The 18,108-nt window shown below is 43.9% G+C and overlaps 1 protein-coding gene across 1 annotated transcript in view; it reads left to right on the forward strand.

Annotated features, from left to right (window-relative positions):
- FGD5 (FYVE, RhoGEF and PH domain containing 5) overlaps positions 1–18,108 on the forward strand; it is a 178,803-nt gene that overhangs the window by 14,789 nt on the left and 145,906 nt on the right. Inside the window, exon 2 of the mRNA XM_063121407.1 lies at positions 11,143–14,089. Coding sequence (XP_062977477.1) covers positions 11,143–14,089 — 2,947 coding nt within the window. The remainder of the gene's footprint in view (positions 1–11,142; positions 14,090–18,108) is intronic.

Raw genomic sequence — 18,108 nt, forward strand, 5'->3', positions numbered from 1 at the left:
TCCACTGTGACTTGATGAAAGTCCTTCACCACGTCACAGTCGGAAACCTGTGCACTGGCCAGATGCAACAGAAGCAGAAGTGTACCAAGAGTGGAATTGCCCCGAGGGGTTCAGTTCAGTTTTGATCGGAACTTCCCCAGTTTGCACCTTCCAGACCAAACACAGACTAGGATGTAACCTGCAATCAAGGTTTGTACATTTCTGAGCTTGGAATGTGATTCACGGACCCCCAACAATGTGTTCAGCAACATTCATATGTTTGGAGAATGTGCATGAAAAACGCATTCTTTTGAGGAGGGGGAATGCACACAATACACTTTAATCAATGGAAGAAGGATGCGTACATTTCAAAGATGTGCACAATTGAGGCGTGCAATATATATATATATATATATATATATATATATATATATATGAAAAGACTGGCATTGTTGCAAGAATTCTCCCATGTCCATGAGGGCAGCGAACGTGCCCAATGCTATGACAGAAGTGCACCCAAGTGTTTGCAAGCCCCCAAGAGAACAAGGGTGTGGATCTGCCCTGGCTTCTGGATCATGCCCTCCCTCCCCCCCCCCCGTCCCCTGCTGCATTAATGGCAGCTGCAATTCATGGGGAAATCAAGTGTTTCTTCCCCCATGGCTGCTGCTGTGGGCCTTAAAGGCTCTATTAATGCCACCAACAGGGGCTTTAAAGTCCACCACCACCATCAGGCCAGGGTGAGGGGGAAGAATTGTGCAGTTTCCCCCTCCACCCTAACAGTGGCTGCTTGCATTAATAGGGCCTTTAAGCCCACCCACCCTTGGGAAGGGGAGGATAAATGTGCAATTTCCCCAAGGATTTCCCCAAAGCTCACAATCTGACACAGACTTGAGTTGCAACTAGCTTCAAGTTGGAATTCAGAGAATTTTAGAAGCTTGAGTTTTGCTGACTTGGACATCCCTAAATTTCCTTGTTGATCCCTAAGTTTCGTTGAAATAGTTCATCCCTGGAGAGATGTGTCTTAATGTTATTTTTTAATTATTTGATTGCTTACACACACACACACACACACACACTTGCACACACACCCCATTTGTACTAAATACAAATGAAAATGTGATTAAAAGAAGCTCAGGCAATAGCAGGACACAGCAATAAAACACCTTGCAACAGAGGGAGGATGACAGGCATAGAAATTAGGGATGTGCTCCGCTCCGATTAGGAGCGTAGAAGCAGTAGCGGATTGGCCTGCTCCGCCTTACCCAGAGGCGGAGTAGGAGCGGACCGCGGACCCCCTAGAAGCAAGGCGAAGAGAAGCGACCATTTTTCGGAGCTCCGAGTTCAGTCGGAGCGCTCCGGTCGCCATCTTGAAAACATTTCGCCATAGGATTGCATTGCGGCAAATAATCGCGCATAACTACGTTGTTTTTGAAGCTATCGTTCTGGAAATTCTTGTGCACAGAGAGTCGTGGATGGGGGTCATTTTGAGACCACTCTCACCTCTCTGCGTGCTGTGGTTCACGTGCAATATTTTTTTAAAAATCGGGTCAACCGCGGGGCTCAAACTGCGTTTCGGCTTTTCGCCCATAGGATTGCATTGAGGGAAAGAATCGGGGATAACTGGGGGGGGGTTTAAGCTATCGTTCTGAAAATTCTTGTGCACAGAGAGTCGTGGATGGGGGTCATTTTGAGACCACTCTCAACTTTCTGCATCGTACGGGTCGCGGGCTAGAAGTTTTTTAAAAATAGGGTCAACCGCGGGGCTCCGTTTCGGCTTTTCGCCCATAGGATTGCATTGAGGGAAAGAATCGGGGATAACTGGGGGGGGGTTTAAGCTATCGTTCTGAAAATTCTTGTGCACAGAGAGTCGTGGATGGGGGTCATTTTGAGACCACTCTCAACTTTCTGCGTGCTGTGGTTCACGTGCAATATTTTTTTAAAAATCGGGGTTTGGGTTTTTTTTTTTATTATTATTATTTTTTTGGAAGCGATGACAGGCACATTCAACTCCCAATCCTGATGAGAATTCATCTCCTCAGAAAGCATCCTCCTCCAATCCCAGCGTTGGAGGGGGGACTAAGGCAGACCCACCCTGAGAACTTTCTGTTTTGTGTCTCTTTGTGGGTTGGCGTTCGTGGAGGGAACACTTACTTAGCTAGTGCTCCTGCTTTGGAGATAGATTAATTTAATATAGGTTTAGTTTGGCGCGTGTGTGTGTTTGTTTGCTTCTTTCTGACTTGTAGCTTAGTTTGCCCTGTGTTTTCCCCTTACTTTGATTTAATATAAACTTTATTTTTGAATTTTGGAGTGTGTGGTTGGGTTGGTTGCCCCCCCCCTTCCCTGTATTAAAGCCTGACTGTTCTGCTTTTGTGAAAGCTTTCTTTTGAAAGCATACACACACTTTTTGTCCCATTTCCCTACATTTATATTCTTAAACATATTTTATTATATTCTTTCACATAGTCCATTAGTATATATTCTCATACATATTATATTAGTATTCATATTTTGTTCTTCTTATAGTAGTGGTTGGTTCTTTTTCCCCCTCCCCTCTCTTAAATCCTGATTGTGTTTCCTTCTATCTTCTATATACCAAATATACCAAAAAAATTGGATTCTCTTTTTCTTCTCTGTGTAACTTCGACGGAGTGGGCTGCTTTTGTCAAGTTCAACAGGCAGCCACAGATTGAGCATTTTGGGGAAAGCATACGCACACCATTTCCCTATTCTTAAACATATTATTATTATATTCTTTGACATAGTCTTAGTAGTCTATTAGTATACATTCTCATACATATTAGTAGTAGTATTCATATTTTGTTCTTCTTATAGTAGTGGTTGTCCCATTTCTTGTCCCATTTCCCTACATTTATTAGTAATATTCTAAAACATATTATTATATTCTTGTAGATATTCTTAGTAGTATATTCTCATACATATTAGTAGTAGTATATTTTATTGTTCTTGTCCCATTTCCCTACATTTAAACATATTATATTCTTCTTATACATATTCTTAGTAGTACCTTATACATAGTATTAGTAGTATTAATATTTTGTTAGTCATCATGAAAAGAGAAAGCAGGCGTGCTGAAAGCAGCAAGGCTCAGTCTGCCAGCAGGGCTTCCTCTCCTCCTGTGAAACTCAAACGGGCAACTCCTTGGCTGACTGCTCCAAAACAGAAGCAGGACAAGCAGCAGGCAGAGCCACTCTCTTCTGCAACTTGTGCCCGGCGTTCTCTTTTTGAGGGTGGGAATGGGAAAAGTGCCCGTTTGCAAGAGGCACGTGGCAGCAGTGCCATTAGAGGAGGAGGAGTATCCCCAACTCCTTCATTCTCCTTTCAGCCCACGAGCCCGCTGATGGACCTAGACGAGGTCCTCAGCACAGTGGAGGGGGGGGAGGAGGAGGAGGCGGTGGGCCTCCAGGATGTGGGGGCTGAGGAGGAGCAGCAGCAGGCCGAGGCTCTCTCCCCAGTCTCATCCCACACCCCTGTTTCTGTGGCAACACCAGAGAGCTCAGGCGGGCAATTGGTGGTGTCACCACAGAAACGAAAGACAAGCATCGTGTGGGACCACTTTGAGTTGGGAGCGGATCCCCGCTTTGCTGTCTGTCGCCACTGCAAACTCAGCCTAAGCAGGGGTTCATCGACAGGGCATTATGGAACCAGCAGCATGAAGATGCATCTTCATAGGCAGCACCAGGCGATCTTGCTGGGGAAAGAGGCGGGCAAGGCGACTGGTTCCAGGGGAAAGCCGAAGGCTGCTGCTGGCACTGCCACTCTAAGCTCTCCATCTCCCATCCCCACAAGGGTTAGGCAGGCAACCCTGCAGGACATGGGGTGGGGGAAGTATTGACCCACAAGATGGCGTTTTCCAATGCCCACCCAGGGTGCTACTGTGTTGGGGCATCTGCCGGGACTGACTCCTCCCCAATACTAGATCTATGACATGTCACTCTGCCTGCCCCTCTGCTAGCCTGTCCTCCTCGGTGACCGACTCGCTGGGATGGTTTGCGTTTGCAATGCGTGACTAACTGCAATGCTGGCTTAGAAACCAGCCATCACTTCCTTGTGCCCCCAGAAATGCCCGCAGCCTGCCTGCCTGCCTGCCCGCCTCCCCCGGGGTGCTGCTGTGGTGGGGCATCTGCCAGGACTGACTCCTCGCCTACTCTGCCTGCCTCTCTGCCCGCCTGGTGCCTGGTTTGCTCCCAATCGTCCTCCTCTGTGCCCCTCAAGGCGTAACTGCTGGCTTAGAAAGAAACAACCAGCCATCTTTGCCTCACTTTGCGCCCACTTATGGGTTGGTTTGCTATGCGTTAGTGCTCAAGCCATCCTTGCGGCACTACAATGCATGCTGCCTGCCTGCTTTCCATTGATGGTGCTATATAAATAAATAATAATAATAATAATAATAATTCTCCCCTTCCCGCCTTGCAGCGATGGTGTATGTGTCTTGCTTTGACTAAGGGGAGAAGTCCTTCCTGCGCTCACTTAGACTTTATCAAATTCAATAATCCCTTTTTCAAATGTGCCAGAAGATTTAGGGTTATCTCGTGGCATGTTGGGATTGCCTTGGAACTGGCCCCATTGAGCTGTCTGCAATTGCAACTTTAAATCCCTGACATACTGGAGTGTTCAAATTTCAAAAGTTCCCCTAACATCAGGGGATGATGGGATTGCCTTGAAACTTGGTGTCCATGGGGACACATGGGTAAGCTGTCATGGGACCAAAGGATAGGTTTCTAACGTGCAAATTGACGTAGTTGTAGAATGGGACTTGATTTGGGGTGAGTTAAAAAGTTTAAGCCGCGCCAAAAATCAGGGGATGATGGGATTTGCTTGCAACTTGGCGTGCATGTGGACACATGGATAAGCTCTCCTGGTGCCGAGTTTGAGGTTTCTAACATGCAAATTGACGGAGCTATCCCAAGGGGTGTGAATGGGGTGCCCGATTTTCATAAATTCCCCAAAAATCAGGGGATGATGGGATTGCCTTGAAACTTGGCGTGCATGTGGACACGTGGATAAGCTATCATGGTGCTGAGTTTGAGGTTTCTAACGTGCAAATTGACGTAGTTGTAGAATGGGACAATTTGGGGTGAGTTAAGCCATGCCAAAAATCAGGGGATGATGGGATTTGCTTGCAACTTGGCGTGCATGTGGACACATGGATAAGCTCTCCTGGTGCCGAGTTTGAGGTTTCTAACATGCAAATTGACGGAGCTATCCCAAGGGGTGTGAATGGGGTGCCCGATTTTCATAAATTCCCCAAAAATCAGGGGATGATGGGATTGCCTTGAAACTTGGCGTGCATGTGGACACGTGGATAAGCTATCATGGTGCTGAGTTTGAGGTTTCTAACGTGCAAATTGACGGAGCTATCTAAAGGGGTGTGAATTAGGGTTATGGGAGGTGCGTTAGAGGGTAGAGCCGCGCCAAAAATCAGGGGATGATGGGATTTGCTTGCAACTTGGCGTGCATGTGGACACATGGATAAGCTGCCCTGGTGCCGAGTTTGAGGTTTGTAACATGCAAATTGACGGAGCTATCCCAAGGGGTGTGAATGGGGTGCCCGATTTTCAAAAATTCGCCAAAAATCAGGGGATGATGGGATTGCCTTGAAACTTGGCGTGTGTGTGTATACGCCCATGAGGTGTCATGGTGCCAAACGTGAGGTTTCTAACTTCAACGGAAAAAAAGTTGTTTACTTTTTTAGCTTTCAATGCAAGCCTATGGGGGGGCAAAAACGGAGCTCCGGATCCGATCCGGAGCTCCGGGCGGAGCGGAGCGGAAGTGGGCGGAGCGGGGGCGGGGCGGAGCGACCCGCTCCGAAAAATGGCGGATCTGCAAGTGAAGCGGAGCGGGGGGTCCGTGCACACCCCTAATAGAAATGCTATATGGCAGAATATTGGATAATGCTAGCAAGATGCTGCATGAACCTGGCTGTGAATGGCTCCCCAAAGGCTTCCCTGTTTCACACCATCTGGCTGAAACTTTTGACAAAGTCCTTGTAGTGAGCAGCACTTTTCCCATCAGTGTCATAAAGATTAGTCAAAAGCCTTAATCCTAGTCTGGGGATTAAAGTCAAAGAGGCCACATATTGGTGGCCTTATACTCTAGTCTAGTCTCTATGTGCCTCGTGGATTATTATTTATTTATTTTATTTATTTATTGCATTTCTAAACCGCCCAATAGCCAAAGCTCTCTGGGTGGTTCTCAAAAATTAAATGGTAAATGATGAAGATGCTGTGTTTCAATGACTGTGACCCCTCATTTTCTAGGATGCTTCCAGATAGACAGCTCCTAGTGTTCACAATCAAAAGATACTGCATTGCTATTTCATCTTTTCTTCCTTAATGGGTAGGATCCAGTTGTGCCCCAGTACTAGTGCTAATGATGGTGTGCTAGCATAAGACTATGCTTGTGCAACGGAACTAGAACTTGCTGGTGCAGTGGAAAATGCGACAGCACCAAATTTTGGCAGTAAATTTCCACTTTTTCCCATTGCCCTAGCAAATGCTGGTTCCATTGCACAAGCATTGGTTTATTGTAGTGCAACATCATTAGCACTAATGCTGAGACACAGTTGGACTCTACCTTTTATGGAAAAGGAGGTGGGAAAACTCAGGAGGGTTTACAAGTTGAAGTTGACATCATCTGGACCCTTCATAAAATTCCGTGAATAAGTCAGAACAATTTGCACGCGATAAAAGCCGTGACTGGAAGCACCTTGAGAATAAGGTCATGTCTACACCCTAGCCGGGATCATCCCTGTGAATCCAACTAACACACAGGGGATCCCGGGAGCAGGCAGGATCGATCCCTCCATTTGCTCGGGATAATCCTTAGGTGTAGAAATATCCATGGCTATTAAACATGATATTGAAACTGAACCCCTATTTTCAGGGACAGCAAATGCTGAAGTATTGGGCATTGGGGAACAAGGCAAGGCTGTTGCATTCCTTCCCTGTTTTTGAGCTTGCTAGATGTATCTGCATGAAAATGGTGATGGAATGAAAATGCAGTATTACATGGATCTTTGGCTAATCCAGCAGAGAAATCACTACCTTCTTGTGGATAGTTTGGGTAGGACTGTTCTAACAACACTTTTTTTTTCTCCTCCAATAATCTGTAGTGTTTACAGAAAGCCTTTTAAATTGATAATATTTAAATTGACAGAGATAGCCTAGCTACAGTTATCCATGCTCTGATAACCTCTCGTTTGGATTACTGCAATGTGTTATACATGGGGCTGCCTTTGAAAACAGTCCGGAAGCTTCAGCTGGTACAAAACAGGGCAGCCCGTTTACTAACAGGGACTGGCCGGCGAGATCACATTACGCCAGTCCTTTTCCAACTTCATTGGCTGCCAGTCCAGGTCCGGGCCCGATTCAAAGTGCTGGTATTGACATTTAAAGCCCTAAACGGTTTGGGGCCAGGTTATTTGAAGGAATGCCTCCTCCCATATGTACCTGCCAGGACCTTAAGATCATCTACAGGGGCCCTTCTCCGTGAGCCCCTGCCAAAGGAAGTGAGGCAGGTGGCTACCAGGAGGAGGGCTTTCTCCGCTGTGGCACCCTGGTTGTGAAATGAGCTCCCCAGAGAGGTCCACCTGGCGCCTACACTGTACTCCTTTCGTCGCCAGCTGAAGACCTTTTTATTCTCTCAGTATTTTAACACTTAATTTTAACTTACATTTAAATTTTCCTGTTCTAACTCTGTATTTTAATCTTATATCAATTTTGCTGCGTGGTTTTATCCTGGTTGTGCTTTTTATAGTGTATTTTGTATTTGTGCTTTTAACTTGTTGGTTGTTTTGTTATGGTTTTAATTTTTGTGAACCGCCCAGAGAGCTTCGGCTAGTGGGCGGTATAAAAATGTAATAAATAAAAAAATAAATAAAATAATAATAATAATGGAGAACCATTTGCCTCAGAAAAGAAGCATAGAATGTCAGGCTATTGGGGGTAGATTTCTTAGGGTGCATGCATGTTTAGAAATAAAAAAAATTGCTGGCTGGGGAATGCCAGGAGTTGTATGATTTTTCTGTCTAAATATGTAAGAGTGTGCTCTTACTTACATTTTACCCCTTTCTTCAGTTGTTGTTTTCAAGTCTGAAAAACAGTTGCTCCAAAGGGCAGAACTAGCTTGTGTGAAGGAGTTTAACAACACACACTCTTAAGTCTGTTTGAATAATCAAAACCCAAGATAAACTGGATTTTTGTTTATGTGGCCCTGCAGCGATGCACGGGAAACGCACACACCAAATTGCGATTTGGGATAATAAACAAGGTTCAGAGACAGCAGGAATTCTCCTGTATATCTCACACTGGCAGAAAGCAAACAAGTCTTGTTGTGATATCCTGATCTAGGGTGTGGTGAAGAAAGCTATTCCCTCTTCTTCTGCAACTAAAACAGAGCCATTAGCCGCCAAGACCATCCATCATTAGGTTTTTCTGAGCACTAATAGTGGCTTTTAAAACAAAAGAAAGTGGCTTGCCAAGGAGACTTGCCCTTTAGAGTGTTGCTCTTTAGAACAAGCAAAACAACTGGAAGAATTATTTGGGGAAAATGAACTTGGGTTGACACCAGTTACAGCCCCTTGCTTCGCCTATGAACATGACCATCATAAAGAGCTTGATTCAAACACATTTAAGTCCTATTGGTTTCGGTGGAAGAGGCCAGGCTTAACTCTCCCCATTGAAATTAACAAGAGGAAATTAACTGGATTGGATCATGCTCACATTTTATTGACATTTATTTGTTTATTTATCTGTTGATTGATTGGCTGGCCAACAGAATATCTTTTGATGTATTTACTACCATTGGTCTGAAGATATTTATTTATTTATTTATTTAAAATATTTATATCCCGCCCTATATTACTAAGATCTCAGGGCGGCGTACAGATAAAAACATACAGTATAAAGCAATAAATATACACAGTTAAAAACAAATTAAACCATATGGGAACAGTCTTCCAATATCTGAAGGTGATGATGGAGCAGACTTATTCTTTCTTGCCCCAGGGTCAGGACTAGAACCAATGGGTGAAAATTGCAAGGAGGCAGATTTGGGTTAAACATTGAAGGAAATGTCCTAATGATAAGAGTTGTTGGACATTGGAACATGCTTCTTGAAAGGTGGTGGCTTTTATTCTCTGGATGGCCATCTCTCAGGGATGCTGCAATTGCATTCTGCATTGCAGATCCTATGTTGAGCAGAGCATTGGACCAAGTGACCTCCAAGGTCCCTTCCAACTCTGTGAACTGAAGAACTTCGATTCACCAACTGATAATGAAATTTTGCTGTTAAAAAGTAACTTGTAAAAAATGTCAACAAGGCTAATCTCATCATTTGTTTGTTTCACCTGTCACACTAAAGGCTGAGCCTCTCTTAGAAATGTAATATGCTGTACAGGGGATGCTGCCATGGTTCAAATTTCATGGTCACTCACTTATAGTCTATATTAGGGATGTGCTCCGCTTCTAATTGGACCGGCGAATTAGAAGCGGAGGCGAAGAGGATTGGGGGGCCGGCGGAGCGTTGCGAAGAGGATCGAGGTGAAGGCGGATCCTTCGCCTCGATCCGGAGCTCCGCAAGAAAGGTAAGTGGGGTTTACCGGGCCCTGCCGCTGTCGCCCATGCGGCGACAGCGGCAGGGCCCAGTAAACCCCCCTCCCTCCTCTCCTAGACTTCCTGCTTGAGCCACGGGCTCAATTGAAGAAGCCGAGGGACCGTGGACGGACGCAGGTAAGGCCCCCCTCCCCCTTGGTCCCTTACCGGGCTCTGCAGGTAAGGGAGAGGAGGGAGGGGGGCCTTACCTGGCGCCACTCCCCTCCACTGTGGAGCTCCGATTCGGAGCCGGAGCTCCGCAGCTAAGAGGAGCGGACTATGGGGGGAGCGGCGCGGAGCAGGCCTGATCTGAAATTTTCGGATTGGCCCGCAGGGTGGATCGGGGGGTCCGTGCACACCCCTAGTCTATATATTCAAGCACATATATTCCTAGAAGTTTGTGGCTTCATATAGAAGTTTGTGACACTTCCAGGACTGCCTAATTTGTAAGTCTCCAAGGGCAACTCTCCAGCTGCCATGTATAGCAGTGGACCAGGAACTTAATAAACCTCCTTTTTTCTGTTTCACTTGCCTGGGTTTGCAAAAATGGGGCTGGAGGAAGGGTTTGTCAAGTATCTGAGAGATCACAATTTATGGTTGGGATATTGTATTCAGCTTGGTAAAGAATAAAATAAGGTAAAGAATATAATAAAAGCCCTGGTGGATCAGAACACAGGCCTATCTGATCCAGCATATGGTTTCCCACAGTGATCAACCAAATGTCTCTTGGGGAGCCCCCAAGCAGAACAGGAAGACAATGGCCTAATCTACACCAAGCTCAACTAAAAACTTTTCTTTTTCCTAAAGCTTTTAAAACTTGATGTTGTGCAGACTTTATACTGGTAGTTTTACCCTACCTTGTGCCTGCTTACCCTACCCTGTGCCTGTTCGCATTCTCTTCCCCTCCTTATTGTTTAACTATGATTTTATTAGATTGTAAGCCTATGCGGCAGAGTCTTGCTATTTACTGTTTTACTCTGTACAGCACCATGTACATTGATGGTGCTATATAAATAAATAATAATAATAATAATAATATATAAAAGTCAGGAGCCACACCAAGCAGGATATAATGGCATCAAAACGGTATATGGTCTGTGTCAATGGGGCCCAACAGTTGTCAGTGCACTTCAATAGCACTATAAAGCAGTAGTGTGGCTCTTGCCTTTTAAATACTGCTTTTATACCGCTTTCATAGTGCTATATCCTGCTTGGTGTAGTTTAGGCTCAAATCTCTTTTCCTGTTCTTGTTCTACACTAGCCTTCTCCAACCTTCTTCTTCCCATGCATTGAGCAGGGGGTTTGACTCGATGGCCTTTTAGGCCCCTTCCAACTCTACTATTCTATGATTCTATGCTGGCTGGGAATGTTGACAGTTCCACTCTAACACCTTTGGAGAGCACTAGGTTGGGGAAAGCTGTTCTACAATCTAAGTTGACACAATGAAAGCTATCTCCACATTTTGAGTATCATATTAAAAACAGAAGATTTCTTGAAGTGGGCTAGAAGCTTGCTAACAGAGCTTTTTTGTTGTTCTTTCTTCCTTTTCTAGATCTTACAAAACCACCACTTGCACCAAAGCCAAAGATCCTCAGCCACCTTGCATCTATAGCTGCTTCAAAATTTCCTCCATCACTGTCAAGGGCTGGCACACTTCACCATTCAAACTCTATGTCTAGGGGTCCCAAACCACCCATTGCTCCTAAGCCAAAGATCTCTGTTGACAGCGATCCAGCAATTATACAGAGATCCAGTGTTTATGCCAACAATACCTTCAACAGATGCACCAATGGAAAACTGGAGGGAGAGCTTTATGAAGGGAATCAGTGCGACAACACTGAGTGCCCAGAATCAGAAGTCGATGATGAATATATTGTAATCCCTGAAGCTGAGGCGACTAGTAATGACTTTGAACATGGGCAGGAACCAGAAGAGAATGAAGTCTTACATACCCCTGAAGCAGCAGGTGAGGAAGAGGAGAACAGTGAGATCTGTGATCTTGAAATAAATGTCTTGGAGAACAATGGCGCTGATCTAGTGGAAGATTACTCTGTTGAACCAACCACAGATCAAGCTCTTGGAAGCCCTGAAGCACCTGAAAAGGGAAAAGATGGATATGAAAATGTAGACTATGAAATTGATCCCACTGAGACCAAACTGAACTGTGCAGATGAGGGGGATGAAATACTCAGAGAGCTGGTTCTGGTAAAGGATCATAATGAATATAATATGGACACTAAGATTTTGAATGGAGATGAGGCTTTGAAAGACACTTTATGTGAAGATATCATTTTAAGGCATTTAGAGGAGCCAGTTCCAGCTTCAGAGGATCTGCCATCAGTTTGTGAGAATCCAGGAGAGGAGGCTGCACCTCAGACATTAGAAGAGGAGAAATCCAATACTGCTGACACAGAAATGGGCCCAAAACATAATGATGGAGATGAATCAGCCTTGAATATAGAGAAGGAGCTGGTGCAGGATGTTTGTGCAAGTCCTGATGATCAACTTGCTGATGACTCTGAAGAAGTAGACACTGGATTAGATCTCAACAGACCTGAGCCTGATACTGAATTGACTTTGGAAGAGACCACACATGAAGTTGTTGCTGGCAAGGAAGAGGAAATAGGCCCAAATGCTGAATGTGAAACAAGTATAGAACAGGAAGTCAATATAGATGATGGCGAGCAAACCACTGAGATGAAGACTGTGGGGGAAACATCAGAGCCAGCATGTGATACAAGGGAAGATTCAGAAGAACAAGATGAAGTGGTAGACACAGAGACCATGGATGATAGCTGCCAAATCATTCCCTTTGAAAAAGACTGCAGTGAGGATGCTCCTGATTCTCCCGAAGAAGATTTAGGTGAAGGTTTGCCTTTAGAAGGGACTGAACTGTCTAATGATAACCAACTGTTCAGTCTTCAAGAAGGTCATGAGCTCAGATCTGACTCACAGCTGGCTGAAGGATCTAAGCCAGATGTTTTACCTGGTGATCACAGTGCAAGTGAATCTGCTTTGGAAGACAAACAGTCAGATAGCCAAATGCTTGAGCTGGATCACAGCAGTGTTGAAGAAACCACCCCAAATGAACCCAATGAAACGTCACCTGAAGAACTGGACAAATGCCACCATAGCACAAACTCAGGCAGTGAATATTCGATTGAGAAAGCTTCAGTGGTCCCTGATGTTGTGGTTGTTTCTGATAAGGATGGAGATATAGCCAATGACTCCTTAGATGACCCGTACGTATTGGGAGACAGTTTGCCTTCAGCAACCGAATCCCTTTATGCCGGAATAGAAGTGGGGGAAGTTGATGTTCAAGGTAATTCAAGTGATTTCAGAGAGGGAGGGAGTATGGATGGTGAAAATCACTTGCTGTCCATTGATCGGAAAAGCATTGTTACTAGAACAAGGTCCCTCTCTGGGAAAGTACCTGGCTATGTGCCAGAAACAGTTCCAGAAGAAACAGGCCCAGACACTGAACTACAACCCTTAAATACACCCTCCACCATGACTGATGATATAAGCCATAAGTTCTCTCTGTCAGAAGGAAAGCCCATGGAACTGAATAGAGCATTACCTGCAAAGCCAAGACGCTTTGTTTTGTATCCCCGATCCTACTCAGTAGAAGGCAGAGACATTCCTGTCTCTGTTTATAGAGAAAGTGATACAGCTATATTGGATTACAATAGAATAAACAGGACAGAAGACCTCTCTTTGCCATATGTAATTGGTTCCTCAGGTAGCTTTTCCCAGAGAAATCACCTTCCGTCGAGTGGGGTGTCCACCCCATCCTCAGTTGTCGATATTCCGCCACCTTTTGAACTCGCCTGTATCACCAAAAAGCCCATCACAAAAAGTTCACCCTCGCTTTTAACAGAGAGTGAATCTCCTGATAAATACTGCAAGAAAAAGAAGTCCTCTTTTAAAAAGTTCCTCACCTTAAAGTTTAAGAAGAAGACTGAAAATAAAGTCCATGTGGATGTTCACGTTTCTTCTTCAAGGTCCTCCTCAGAGTCTAGCTATCATGGACCTACCCGGGTTATGGAACTGGACAGAAGGAGCTTGAGTAGTTCACCTCAGCTAATATCACGAACTGGGAAGCTGAGGGCTTCTGAGTCTCCAACTATTCTCTTCTACAAGGATGGCAAGAGACGGGGGACACCCAAAACCTTTAGTAGGAGTGTGTCAAGGGTGGAATCCTTTGAGGATCGTTCAAGGCCTCCTTTCATGCCCCTTCCTCTAACTAAGCCTAGGTCTATTTCTTTTCCTAATGCTGATACTTCTGACTATGAGAATATCCCAGCGATGAATTCTGATTATGAAAACATACAAATTCCCCCACGAAGGCCCACCAGGGCAGGAACATTTACTGAATTTTTTGAAGATCCTAGCAGGGCATTATCTGCTGCAAATGAGAATGACGGCTATGTGGATATGAGCAGTTTTACGGCCTTTGAGAACAATAAACAGCAACCTACCAACCAGGAAACTGAAAGGTATTGTAATACATATTTATATAAGGCCAGTTAGCCTTGACCGGAGAAGCTAGACTTCCTGTGTATTGGGAGTTGTAGGCATATTCTCAACTTTGCTTGGCTTATCTCACTTTTTCAGGAAATGCTTTCTATAAAGTGTTTGGAAGAGTACAATATTTTTTTTAAAGGTACATGTGTATGTTTTTCAATCCAAAACACTAGAAAGTTTTAATATACCCAAATTTAAATGCTTGTCAATTAAAATGTTGCCGATAGAATTTTGTGTATGGAAAGCACTGGTAAATCAAAGTTAGTTTTCACTTCTAGACTGGAATTAGTCTTGTTGGCTTATTTTTATTCTGGGTAATGCTTCTGCATTGTGATTTGATTAGAAGCTATCATTTCAGCAGGGCTCGTGACTGTCTCATGCATGTTGCAATGAAATGAATCGAAGCCCCGGGGCAGAACCTGCCTCTTAGCTGCCACCTGGCATTCAACACTTCCTGCTTTCATACCATTGTTCTTGTCTGTTCCCCTAGGGGTCGTTGGCAGTCTGGGTTCCTGCAAGTAAAAGAATCAATCTATAGTATAGACTTTTCTCCAAACTCAACCATTATGAACTGCATAAAGTTTCACTATTTGTATCAAAATCCTTCATAATCGATGTTTGGGAGAGGTTCCAATTGAATTGCAAAAAGTAGCAGTAGCTCTGTGCAGTGAACCATCAATAAGGGTCATTTTCTTTCAGATCATTCGGAGAGAAAAAAACACCAACAGCTGGATTTAATTACAGCAGTGTCATTTCATTGGATTATGGTGTTCTATTGTCTTGACATACTCTTTTAACAATTATTTTATTGCAAGTTTATAACTGGGTGAAAGCACTGGTCAACTAGAAAGCATGTCTGTCTCCATTTGACTCAAAGTAGAAAGAGAAAGGGGAGCGAAAGCATAATAGCTGTGTGGATAATAAATTTCCTTGGCTATTATGGGCTGTATGAACCATCATTATACACATTTCTACAACCAACCAGCTACACACACACACTTGAACATTTTGAGTGAGATCTTCACTCTAATCACCATTTGTTGAACATTATTCATGTTTCCCATTCTCTGCTTCAGTTAATAGAATATTATTATGCGCAGCTGAACTGGAGTGTTTAAGTAAGGAAAGATACCATAAAAATGTAGAATAGACCAACCAAGTAGACCAACCACGTAGGAGTAATACTTCAATCTGGGTCTAATGCTTAGATCTGGAGCCAAACGCAGATGGTGAATTTCAACATATAGGTTTGATGAGGATTTTACCAAACAAATAATTGCATCAATTATTAGTTGGTATTTAGACTCCCTTGTTCAACTAATACACTGTTCTATTTTTAAATTAATATTTCTAGTCTGAATAGCCTATGACGGGCATCAGTATAAAGGCCTAGATATGTACTGATAGCTATGTACAAGACCATGCATTTGAATATACTTTATAAGTGTTTATGTCTGGGCACTTTCCTTTCATTGGTTGGGTTTCCACTGAAAACCCTGATGCTTCTCGGTATTATTGTTGTTGTTGTCATCGTCAAGTGAAACACAACCCCACATCAGAGTGTTCCTGACGGGTAAAGGTTAAAAATATTAACTTGCTGTGACTTAGAGACAGTTCTGGACTTCCCATGGAAGCATGGAGCTGCTAGAGGAGATCCAAACAAAACTGGTTCAGGAAGTTTCAGCACAAAATTCAAGGTTGCTGCTATGGATGCCAGCTCTGATGTGATGGAAAAAAACTGAAAATAGGCCCTTTAAAAAAATCAATTAAAAAGGAACTTAAGCAGATGAAATAAACATTTTTTGTAAAAAGCAAAAAAAGTAGACAAGGGACAATGATTTCCCCTTTTGTTCTGGAAAACCTGCTGCCCTTAACACATCATGTGTGGGTTAAGTATATTTTTCTTCCAGGGGTTCCCTAGAAATGCCATAGTACATCACCATGTAGCATCATTTGCAGATTACCTCTTTGGGGTGGGGGTGGGGGGTGGATGGTGGCTGCCAGCTAGCAGCCCCTGGGAAAAGCTCGTGTATCATCAGCACTGTGAAACACATCACATTCGGCGTTAAGAAATTCCCAAGACAAAAGGGTAAGAGAGGAAATCAGGAATGCAAGCGTGTTGTATATTTAGAATTTTAAAACCATACAGTGCTTTCAGTGGTTTGATGCATTTCACATACAGTGCTTAGTTTTGTAAGAGTCCCGCAGGGTACAGCATTGGCTTGGATCATAAACGCCCATGAGAGGAGCTTTGCTCATGGGCTACTCCTGCTGGCGGAAGGAGGTGAGGAGGCAATTTTCACTGATTCACTTCTTTCCCGCCTGCAGCCCCCTTTGCCCTTTGAGAATCTGCTCCGGAGCATTAGAGAAGGCATTGAGGGATGCAGGGGGTAGGCGAATTGGCGAAGTTCACCTCCCCTCCCTTTTGAATTCTCTTTTGGATTGGAGTGTCAGGGATGCTTTAAGGTAGATTCCTGCAATGAGCAGGGGGTTGGACTTGATGGCCTTGTAGCACTCCCCCCAACTCTACTATTCTATGATTCCCTCCTATGGGCAACTCAGGATCCAAGCCAGTATTATTGTCTCCCATATTGCAGATATGTTTATGTTAATGGTGGTGGGGGAGAGAGGACTGAGGTTGACAAGTGACCGGGTTGTCTATGACCACCAATGAGTTCATGGCAGAGGCAAGATCTGAACTGGAGACTTCCTTATTTACAGCTCTGTCTCTTAAGGCACACTGGTGGCTGGGAGTGCTGGAAGTTATAGGGCATTTTTTCTGTCTAAGCATGCATAGGTGTACACCTTTAGACACTACACGTTTAAACATGAGTTTAAAATTGTTTTATTTACGAAAACATTTCGCTCTTGATTTGTTGGCTGTATATTTTTAGGTTTGATTCTTATTGTTGGATTTTAAATTATTTTAGTAGGATTTTATTGTCACTTTACTGGTACTTTTTAATATTAATCTTATAAGCCGCTCTGTGCTCCTTTTGGAGGAAGGCTGGGGTGTAAGGATTTTAAATAAATACATACACTATACCAACTCTAGTTCTCATTATGATGGTTTCTCTGTATTATGTTTTGAGGAACAGAATGTGAAAATAATGCAATGAAATTATAATACCATTTAGAACCCTCTGAAGCCCGGAGATTCTGTGTTTGTAGGGGTGTTATTACAACTGGCCAGAGAGAAGATTCACTTCTTAATTTTGTTGTATTCAGAAAAATTCTCTCTCTCTCTCTCTCTCTCTCTCTCTCTCTCTCTCTCTGTGTGTGTGTGTGTGTGTGTGTGTGTGTGTGAGAGAGAGAGAGAGAGAGAGACAGAGAGAGAGAGAGAGAGAGATTGTGGACAATAATTTTTAATTAGATTCAATCAAATTTATAGGGAAAGAACCCAATAATGAAAGCATGGTCGATATAATATTTTCCTACAATTACTGATATGGGGGTTAGTGACCAGAATATTGTCCCCTGAAGGACAGTTACTACTTTCCCTCCAAATTTAGTCAAGTTGTATTAATAATTAAAAATACAATTTGGTAATGCAACATTAGAAATGCGGTTAGCATTGTTCGCTGTGTGAGAAGTAGTCAGTTATGTCATGTGGAGAAGGCCTTTGGGTCCCACTAAGCCTGTAAATGATGAGTTCTCCATGGTGTGCTACAGCCTAGGAGCATATATACTTTCAGGGTTTTTTACGTACTACTTTTCTAGGTTTGATATTGTCCTGGAAAAATGCTATCATTATGAGAAGCAGTGTATGGGAAGGGCAGGAGGCAGGCCCCCTTTTCCTGAGATTCCTCTCAATGAATCGGGTCACCCATTGGCAGGGGGTTTGTCCTCACAACAATGGAGTGCTGACAGCACAGGTTTGCTTTCCCTCCTCCTCTGTGGCGACTAGCAAACATTCACACAGGCTGGAGGTACTAACCCAGTGCCTCGAACACTGGAAGTGCTGAACGTAGAGGGGTGCAGAAACTCTTGG

Source organism: Elgaria multicarinata, chromosome 3 (genome assembly GCF_023053635.1).
Source record: "Elgaria multicarinata webbii isolate HBS135686 ecotype San Diego chromosome 3, rElgMul1.1.pri, whole genome shotgun sequence".
Taxonomy (NCBI): Eukaryota; Metazoa; Chordata; class Lepidosauria; order Squamata; family Anguidae; genus Elgaria; species Elgaria multicarinata.